This window comes from Artibeus jamaicensis, unplaced genomic scaffold (assembly GCF_021234435.1).
Source record: "Artibeus jamaicensis isolate MK-2021 breed Jamaican fruit bat unplaced genomic scaffold, CSHL_Jam_final contig_332, whole genome shotgun sequence".
In the NCBI taxonomy this organism is placed as follows: Eukaryota; Metazoa; Chordata; class Mammalia; order Chiroptera; family Phyllostomidae; genus Artibeus; species Artibeus jamaicensis.
The window spans coordinates 20,352,936-20,362,722 of NW_026521788.1; the positions used below are offsets into that span (position 1 = coordinate 20,352,936).

Consider the following 9,787-nt stretch of genomic DNA (forward strand, 5'->3'; position numbering starts at 1 on the left):
AATGGCATGATTTAAGTGAACTGAGCCTTAATCACTGAATCCTGCAGCTCCATTACCCACAGCACAAACAGATGCCATCTAGTTTATATCGAATAGGAATCTTAGAGCTTGGTTAATATAAATGTCACCACATCAACTCAGAAACTGGCTGCGTTGGGTGTTAAGAAAGATAACCTAGTCGTTCTTAACATTTGCAAATACAGAGAATGAGAAGTTGATATAATTGGTTTTTGGTAACGAGGATAATGGTGTCACAGTAAATATTGTTTAATTAAGTGGTTCTCAACCCTGCCAGCCCATTAGAATCACCTGGGAAACATTTTAAAAATATCTATGCCCACATCTCACCTCAGAGCAGTTAAATCGGTTCTTGAGCTGGGAGCCCCAGGCTTGGTATTTTTTCCAAGACTCCGTAGGTATAATTCTAATGAGCAGTCCGAGTTGAGAACCACAGGCTAACATGGCTTTTCCCATTTTGATAGCCCACTTCACTTGTATGTGATTCTTCAAGGCTTCTGACCTTGGGCCTTAGGGCTTAAACCTCCAGCTGGCACCTAGGGAGCGCCCGCATATAACTAGTCCAGCTGAAAGCCCTGCCCAGGGAGGGTGGGGGAGGAGTCTTCTTTTATTATTTATTGTCCTTCTTAAGAGCTCTCAGGGCACGTGTGGTAGTAAACTGATGAAGCATTCAGCTATACTCTGTCCAGGACTGCTTATTGATTAATGCACACATGTTCCCGGCTGCCTACCCAAGGACAAGGATGGTGTTGAGTAAGCCTGAGTATGAGTAGGTACTTGACAATATTTGTTGATTTATTTTTAAAAAGGGAGGCCAGGTAAAATAAACATTTTTTCAATATATTGAATTTCAATATGTCTTGCTGTCAAACTAGAACATGGATTTTCAAAGGTGAGCAGTATAGAACATTGTAACAACTTTTAGGATGATTGGTAATCTAAAATCTATACTGTATCTCTCGACTTAAAAAAATTTTACACTTGCTTTTTCCAAGCTCTTAACCCATAAACCATGATGGATTTTCCAACATACAGTTTTGAGAGTTTTATCAAAGACTGGATGTGACGGATCACTGAGACCTAGTTACATTTCCCTGAAATATCTCCCAGGAAAAAATAGTACATCGAGGTAGATGGAAAGCTTGGGGAGTTGGTAAGAGCTAAACTGCTCCCAAAGATTTCTGAAACACAGAAATGAGCAGCTAAAGGCATAGCATTTAACAGACAGATTCCCATTCTTTTGAAAGAGTGGGGATAGGGAAGGAGAGGCACGGGACTAGAATCCTATCACTTTAATTGTTCAATTTCATTAAGAAACTGCTGTTAATAACCCTTAAAGAAATATTTATTAAGTGTTCGTTTTGTTTAAACCTCTGTACTAAAAGCTGTAGAAAGAAAATGAAGAGAACATTCTCTTTCATAAGGTATTATTCACAGTCCAGGTAGGGGAATGTGAACCTGAAAACAGGCACGCGATCTTAACACATTTTTGAGAGCTTCTCTAATACGTTTTTTTTCCACACTGATTTTATTCATTCTCAAACTCTACAAACTTACGGGGGTTATTTATGAAGCCTCTTAAGTCTAAATAAGTAAGCTATTGTACTTAAATACGGAGGCAGGCAGATCCGAAGCCTTGTCATTAACCGAAGCGCACGCTGTAGAGGGGAGTGTGACCAGGAAAGGGTCCTAGCATCGCCACTTCTAGAACTGTGTCGGCTGCTAGACTGCAGTGTCTTCTAAGAGCTGTTGAAGTCAAGAAGTTAAACATTTTACTCTCCGATCTGCGGTGCGGAAGTCAAGTCCTCAGCCCTCCTCGGATTCTCATCAGCTAACAGAAGGGAAATGTCTTGTTAGTCTCTCAACGGATTTCTAGAGATACACTTTGTAATTCTGTAAGTTTAAATTTCTGTGCTGGGGAACACACATTCAATTACAAACTAAATGGATTTTGACAATTCTACCTAAGAAAGTAAAAATTTTAATGGAGACTCTCAACTGCAAATATATGGTTGTATTTGATGTTCGGGCATTGGAATCCACAATAAAAGAGTTTGGGTGGCATTGTTGTTTCTGTTGACTTGTGATACTTCCAAAGGCAACTTTGAGTCCTACTTATTCTAATTATTAACAAGACATTCATTCTCCCAAACACATTCAGTGCTGATGACTACAAAGTCACTCTTTTTGTTAAGGTTTGGTTTATTCATCTAGTGGGTAAGCAAATTTATAAAAGTAATTCAACCAAATACCATCTGTATTATTTTTGCTCCCATCTTGATTAGCCTTGATGGCAGTGAAACTCTTACTGCTCGATTTGCACTGATTAAAAGGAAATCACTTCCAAAAGCAACATTTTTTATTTATCTTAGCCTTAGCTTCTGTGTGTGTGTGTGTGTGTGTGTGTGTGTGTGTGAGTATTATAGGGACAAATATAGAAACAATGTATATATATTCAGGTACTTGAAGGAATCAACAGTAACTGGCTTAATAAAAACATAAAATATTAAGGAATTATATATCTAGTTACTTAAAACTAAATATTTCAGTTAATTTAATCATTAAAAACATGAAAAATACATCTATATTTCCAAGTTGACAGAGAAAACTTTCAAGTTAATTACTTGTACTCACATAGCTTGTGTATGTGTGGGGGGGGGCTGTTGAGGAAACATCACAAAACAGCTCATTTACCACCGGGGTGACCAGATTTAAACATTCTTTGCTCAGGGAAGCACTCAATATCATCACCCCCAATTAGGCCTTTAGTGCCATCAAGAAACTAGCAGGGGACCTGGCACAAAAAACAAACTCACGTTTTTATCTATATTTTACAAAATCTATATTTGAACCATGTATACAGTTTTTAAAAATACAGAGCCTTCATGCCCGTGTACTCTACAGGAAAAAGTCTGACTACTTCATGCATGCGCACACAATGCACTAAGCATAAATGCATTTACGAGACAGGAAGGTAGCTCTGCTTTAAGTATACACAAGGAATGGGTATGTAACTTCGTCTGAATAGGACAAATTTACAAAGTTCAAACAACTGATTATTTCTCTGAGGACTAAAACTGCAGTATAGCCTAATTCTGTCTTTTCTTAAGACTGTTTTCCCTCAAACTATTCCAGAAAAGGGAGAAGGGAAATTATTTTCACAGCAATCAAAACCATTCATAAGATCCATCAGTGAATTCTGCAAAATGCTGATAAGGAGGGGAAAAAGACAATAATATTATTGCGTCCATAGACTAGTGATGCGAATAAAAGTAACCCGCAAGTTTGCTGATTTTCTAAAAAAGCATCCTCGGCCTCCGAAAGCCCCTGCATACACTGGGAAAACGGGTGCGGCTCCGGAGCTGGATCCCTGGGCATTCCTCGCCCCCCACATCCCCAGCAGGGCCGCGAGCCCTAACTGGCCATCTGGAAGGGTTCTGGCTGGAACCCGAAAAGCCTCTGGCCATAGGGCTCGCTCTCGCCTGGCAGCTTCGCGCCCGCAAACGGGAGGTAGTGCTCGCGGCCGAAGTGCTCGCAGTGGAGATTGACCCAGTCCCGCTCCGAGCCGAATCGCTCGGCCTCAGCCAGGATGCGCGTCAGAGCCATAATGTAACTCAGCGCCATCTGCAGGGTCTCATACTTGGACAGCTTTTTATCCTGGCCCCACTGAGGCACCACCCTGCGCAGGCGGTCGAAGGCAGTGTTGAGCCCCTGCATGCGACGGCGCTCGCGCGCATTGGCCGCCAGGCGCCTGCGGGCCGCGCTCTCCAGCCGGCCGGCCCCGGCGCACGTGCCCGCGCACTCGGCGCCGCCCGTGCACGGGGGCGCGGCACGCGCTCCGGTCGCGGGGTTACTGGGCTTGCTGGACTTCATTCCCCGCCGGAAGGAGGGAGGCGCCGAGCTCGCTCGCCGGCTCGGAAACTGCGCGGTGGGCTGGTCTGTAGAGCGGCTCCCCAAAGTGGCTCTTCTCAGCAAGTAAGTTACACACACAGCAACTCGCGTGGAATCAGTTTACACTGGAAAGTACGGGCCTCCGCCTTCTGGCCGACTGGATAACCAGATCGACTTCTCTTCACTTGCTCAAAGTTAGGGGAAATTGAAAAGCTGAAGAGAAAGTCATTTTCCCAATGTGAAGTTGAGAAAGAAAAGGGAACCTTCTTGCCGCAGAAATTAGTGTGGCTGGTTCCGGGAAGGCCTTTCGAGTCCTCTGGGAAAGCCCGAGACTTCTTTTCCGAAGGTGAAATCTTTCTCGAAGCTCAGATCGGGAGGGAGCGCATTTTCCGCTGTGGCTGTGGGAGAATGCTGGATAAATCTTTGAGGGAGGAGAATTTATAGCGAGGGCTGAAGGAGGAAACAGGTGGTGGCAGGTGGGCGGGCGTCCCTCGGCTTCCATCTCAGCACCTTCCTACCCTGGGAACTGCAGGGGGGGAAGGGGGACGATGCGCAGCAAAATCCTGACATTACAGCCTTCGTCTGTTGAAGTTTCTCCAAAGCTATGTCCAACAGCAACACACCATCTGGAGGGGCCTGGCTGTTCCCAAAAGAATAACAAGTTGGGGGTCGGTAGGAGTGGGGGGAGAGCTTGGTTCATCTTTTCCCATGTCAACGGGCAGCTTGCGTATCAAAAACTTAACCGAAATTTTAAGTTTCTTAGAAATCATTTGCGTTGAATATGTTGGTCTTGAAATTATACGCTGTATCAGTTTAGTATAAGATTTAGCTTTGTCAACATATGTGCCAATTTTGGATAATGCTGATCTCATATGCTGACATTTTAATTTTAGCTATTAAGTTGGGACAAATTAGCAGGTCTAATATTGCAGACCTGGAGTTTTACTGTGCAGATAATTTGGCTGTTTTCTGCAGAATAATTTATTATAACAATCAAAAGATATTAATGGTATGTCAAAAAATTATATTATTCTCATTATATAACTGGATTGTGTGAGTTGGGAAACTTAGGTAAATTAATTCAAAATTTATACTCCATTTCTCCTGACACATTTTCATAAATGTTTTGGGTACGTATATGAAGATGGTTGTCACTTAATTATTTAATTTGACATTTAAACTCAACAAAACTAATCTTAATGAACATATATGTGCCAAATAGAAACATCTAAGTAATTTGTGAGGTGTTTTAAAATAGTTCCTAATGAAAGTCCCCCACACACCTCATAAAGCTCTGAATACTTCATGGATGTTTCAGGTGCGTCAGCTGTCCTCAGTGACAATAATGAAGCATGATTTCCACTCCTGATAATGATAAGCTGGTTTATCCAAGAATCCATTAGCTTGATTCTCTCATCACAGCTTCATTCTAGCTCTTAAGGAAGAATAAAGTAGCAAAGAAACCTGCTCCAAATAGATTCAAGCCAGGATTATTTCTGGATTCTTCAGGAAGACCAAATATGTTCTTTTTCCTTTTGAAACATGGGTTCATCAGCATTATTCTCAGCCATTTTTGTTTCATCACATTACTGACAAACTCAACAAATGTTTGTCAGTAAAACTCAGGAGTGTTTTAACTGTGACTCGCTTCCCTGACATTGCCTCGGATTGAAACCCCATTGTGACGGCTGTGACTCCAAGTCCAGTCTGCCCATAAATAGTTGATTAATCCCCAGCTGAAGCAATGACAATGAAATGAAGTTGAGTGATATGATGACAATAGAGTGTAATTGAGCATTAATGATCTGCAGCATGACAGATGTTGAGCAGACTTTTGCACAGAGCCACTCAGCTCTGTTACTCTGGGTATTAGCAGGCTTGGCCAGGAGCAGTAGTCTTGTGACAGAAAAGTCTATGTTATTTAGTCATCAAGGTGTCACCTATTTTTTCTTAGTTTTTATGGAAATCTGCCCTACTAATGATATTATTTCTCGTGTTCATTTATCTCGTCCCTTTCCCCCAGGGAGCCTCTTCTGTGCTACTCTTTGGACTACTTCCCTACATACTGTGCACTTATTCTGGACATTAATGAGCAAAGGGCTAATGAGATGCATGATTTTGCAGGCAGGGCATGTATTCAGGGTTGGTAAGATTATGTGGCTTGTGCTCCCAAAGAATCGAAAGCAGCCCTGGCCGTGTGGCTCAGTCAGTTGGAGTGCCATTCGATAAGCCGAACGGTTGCTGGTCTGATGTCTGGGCAGGGCACATGCCCGGGTTGCAGTTCCATCCCAGTTGGGGTGCATATGCAAGGCAACAGGTTGATATTTCTCTCGCTTCCCTCTTCCCCCTCTATAAAAATCAATAAATAAAATTCTTTTTTAAAGAATCAAAAGCATAGAAAGGGAAACATAGCAAGCAGTTTGCACACAGCTCAGCTATATGAGAACATAAACTAGCAGATATCTATGACGTGAAATCGATCCAAAGATAGTATTATTGCAATAAAGGGTCTTAGGAGGTATGTAATAAGACATTTCTCAAATGTATTCCGAAAGACAATTTATTAGTCCTGTAAAGATGCTCCTGGAGAAAGAGATTCCATTGTCAAGTAAGTTTGGGAAACACATTTGCTACCTCCTGCTTAGAGAATCATGAAGCAAAATTGGTAACATTTCTAAGAAGTCCAGAAGTAAAGAAGTCTCTTCACTCCAGCATTTCCCAAACTTTCCTGAATAGAACGTTTTTTCCTAGGAAGTCCTATTAACAGAGTTCCTTGGAACACTTTTTTTAAACCTGATCTAGGGAGTCCCGCTTATTTTATGGGACCTGGAAACTAAACACTGTGCTCAGCCAACAGCACTGAGCGATTTGATGACTGAATGAAGATGAGAAGTCAAAACCTATGTGTCCTTTGATTTTAGAGGTTTTGAAATTATGAGATTACTTGATACAGGACCCCGAGTTTACTGGTGGGGCAACTGAGACTTGGCAGTGACTTCCCAAACTCAGACAAGTCACTAGTGAAAGTTTTAGGAATAGAATTAGAAATTTTGTGCTTGAAGGACAGTGTCATTTATGTTATAACCCCAGTGTCTAGCACACTGCCTAGAAAATGATAGGTAATAAATGACCCAGACTGAATGGCTGGAAAATAAATTATATGAATGACAGATAGATGCTGATCAGAATGAATGCATTCTGCCCTGACTGGTGTGGCTCAGTAGATTGGGCATCATCTAGCGAACCAAAAGGTTGCCAGATCGATTCCCAGTCAGGGCACATGCCTGGGTTTTGGGCCAGGTCCTTGGCTGAGGGCATGTGAGAGGCAACCGATCAATGTTCCTCTTCTTCTCTTGCTCCTTCCCTTCCCCTCTCTCAAAAAGTAAATAAAATCTTTTAAAAAAGAGTAAGTGCATTCCTGGTGAATAGCCCATAAGAATGATTTTTCTTACCTCATCCTGTAAAGAACACACACTAGCTACAGATTTTGAGTGCAAAATTGATTCTTATCAAAAACACACCCATAGCACTTTGAGCCGGAAGAACATGCATATTTCTACAGTGTTTCTATACTGAGGGCATGATCCTGCCAGGTGAATTGGCAGTTAGTATATGCCTGGAGGTTGGCCAGAAATCAAAACTGGCAGATGGAGATGGGAGGGAGAGGAAGACAGAAGGAGCTTACACCTGTAGGAGTAGAAAAATTGGGAAAATATCATTTTAGAGGTAAAAGATGAATGACTGGAAATTACTACACAGAATATGTAGACTAAGGGAGCATTTCTCCACCTGTTGAGATTTTGCTTCCCGGCAATTGTCAGTTTGGCCCAAATAAACTCACCAAAGACTCTGCAGGTTCAAATGTCTCTTATGTTGCCATTAACTTGGCGTAGTGCGGCGGGATTCCAAAGAAGCCCACGCAGGACCACCTTGCAGACCCTGACTTCCTGCTAGGTACCAGCAGGGACCCGCTGTACCTCACTAGCTCCTCATTTTGCAAAGGGTGAACATGGGCCCCTACTTTGGAGACTGAATCCATGTCTGCCCTTCAGGCTGGAACTCCAGAAAAAGTGCACAGGCCTTTTTCCCAGGAAGGCTGGGGAAATCTGTGAGCCCGAGGAGCCTCGGATAAGGGCAGATAGGAACAGGGGAGCAGCTGCGATGGCTTCAGGAATCCCAGTGAACATAAAGGAGGAGGTGACCTCTGCCTAGACCTCCTCAGCTGCCTAGACTTCCCGACAGAACTTTTGAACCTGGACTGTGGGCATGGCTTCTGTCAAGCCAGCATCACTGCAAACAGCAAGGAGTCCATGATCAGCAAAGAAGGAGAGAGGAACTGCCCCGTGTGCCGAGTCAGTTGCCAGCCTGGAAACCTGGGGCCTATCAGCATGTTGCCAACTCAGTAGAGACACTCAGAAAAGTCATTCTGAGCCCAGAGGAGGAACAACAGAGAGCTCTCTGTGTGCACCATGGAGAGAAACTCCTGCTCTTCTGTAAAGAGGATGGGAAGTTCATTTGCTGGCTTTACAGGCAGTCTCAAGAGCACCAAGGCCACCACACTTTCATCATGGAGGAGGTTGCCCCAGGAGTACAAGGAGAAGGCCCAGGCAGCTTTAGACAGGCTGAGGGCAGAGCACCAGGAAGCCGAAAAGTTGGAAACTGACATCAGAGAAGAGAGAACTTCCTGGAAGAATCAAATATAAAATGAGAGCCAAAGCATCCAAGATTGTTTTAAAACACAGAGAGGCATCCCGGACACTGAGGAGCAGAAGGAGCTGCAAAAGCTAGAGAAGGAGGAGGGAGATATCCTCCATGACCTGGAACAGGCCGAGAGTGAGCTGGTCCAGCTGAGCCAGGTGTTGAGAGATGTCATCTCTGATCTGGAGCATCAGTTGCAGGGGTCAACAGTGAAAATGCTGCAGGATGTGAATGGCATCATGGACAGGAGTAAGACCTTCACTCTGAAGAAGCCAACAACTATCTCCAGGAGCAAAGGAGAGTGCTCCAAGTTCCTATCCTGAGTGGAATGCTGAAGGTGTTTCATGAGCTGGCAGATGTGCGCTGCTGTTGCGTTCACATTACCCGGGACCCTCCCAAGAACACACCAAATGTTGCCTTTTCTGTGCATCAGACACAAGTGAGGTACAAATACTGTTTCAGCCTGTAAATACAAATCAGAATACTGATTATGCTGTGCTCACCATACTGATTATTATATCAGGGAAACATTACTGGGAGGTAGATGTATGAGAGGAACGTGCCCAGGTCTTGGGGGTATATGGCAAAAACTACTTTGTTAACTCTAGTTATCAATCTAAAAATGGCTATGGGTTATAAGGTTCTAAGGTTACAAGTATTTCGTTAAAGACCAGAAAAGCAAGGTGTTAAAAGTTCTTATGATTTTATAATGTACTATGCAGTTACTAAGGGTGGGGGAAACCCACAAAAGGATTTATATGTTTAGAGAAAGGAAGGGAGAGGCAATGCCTTGTACCTCTGTTTCCTGCCCCTCAAAGATCCACAGAAGAGAAACTTCAGTGGAGGGAAGAAACTTAGAGCAGAGACCAATAATGAGGCAAAGAACCACATGGGGGATTCCTGCCCCAGACCCAGAAAGGACCAGCTCCCCAAAGGGCCCCAGGTGATTTCCAACCCCCTGATTGGACAGAATGCTTCACACACTGTGTGAGCATTCTGGCTTGGCAGTCAGATTTCATTGTCACCATGACCCAAACTGACTTGCATGGTTTGGACTCCACGTTCATTTTTCTCGGTAGTGGATCTTAGCCTCCTTTTAGCATCTGGGCTAAGCCCCATCTTGGAAGTCCGTTTTGAATCGTGGACTTCCTATAGCTAGCTGTACGCTCTTGCAGAAATC

At 43.5% G+C, this 9,787-nt stretch overlaps 1 protein-coding gene and 1 pseudogene across 1 annotated transcript; one reads left to right on the forward strand and one right to left on the reverse strand.

Annotated features, from left to right (window-relative positions):
* Window positions 1–3,289: 3,289 nt before the first annotated feature.
* On the reverse strand, window positions 3,290–4,300 carry ATOH7 (atonal bHLH transcription factor 7). Its single transcript, XM_037144415.2, has one exon. The coding sequence runs from the start codon at window positions 3,889–3,891 to the stop codon at window positions 3,433–3,435; it is 459 nt and encodes a 152-aa protein (XP_037000310.2). The 5' UTR covers window positions 3,892–4,300; the 3' UTR covers window positions 3,290–3,432.
* Window positions 4,301–7,487: 3,187 nt separating this feature from the next.
* On the forward strand, window positions 7,488–9,230 carry LOC119048710 (tripartite motif-containing protein 5-like; annotated as a pseudogene).
* The last annotated feature ends 557 nt before the right edge of the window (window positions 9,231–9,787 follow it).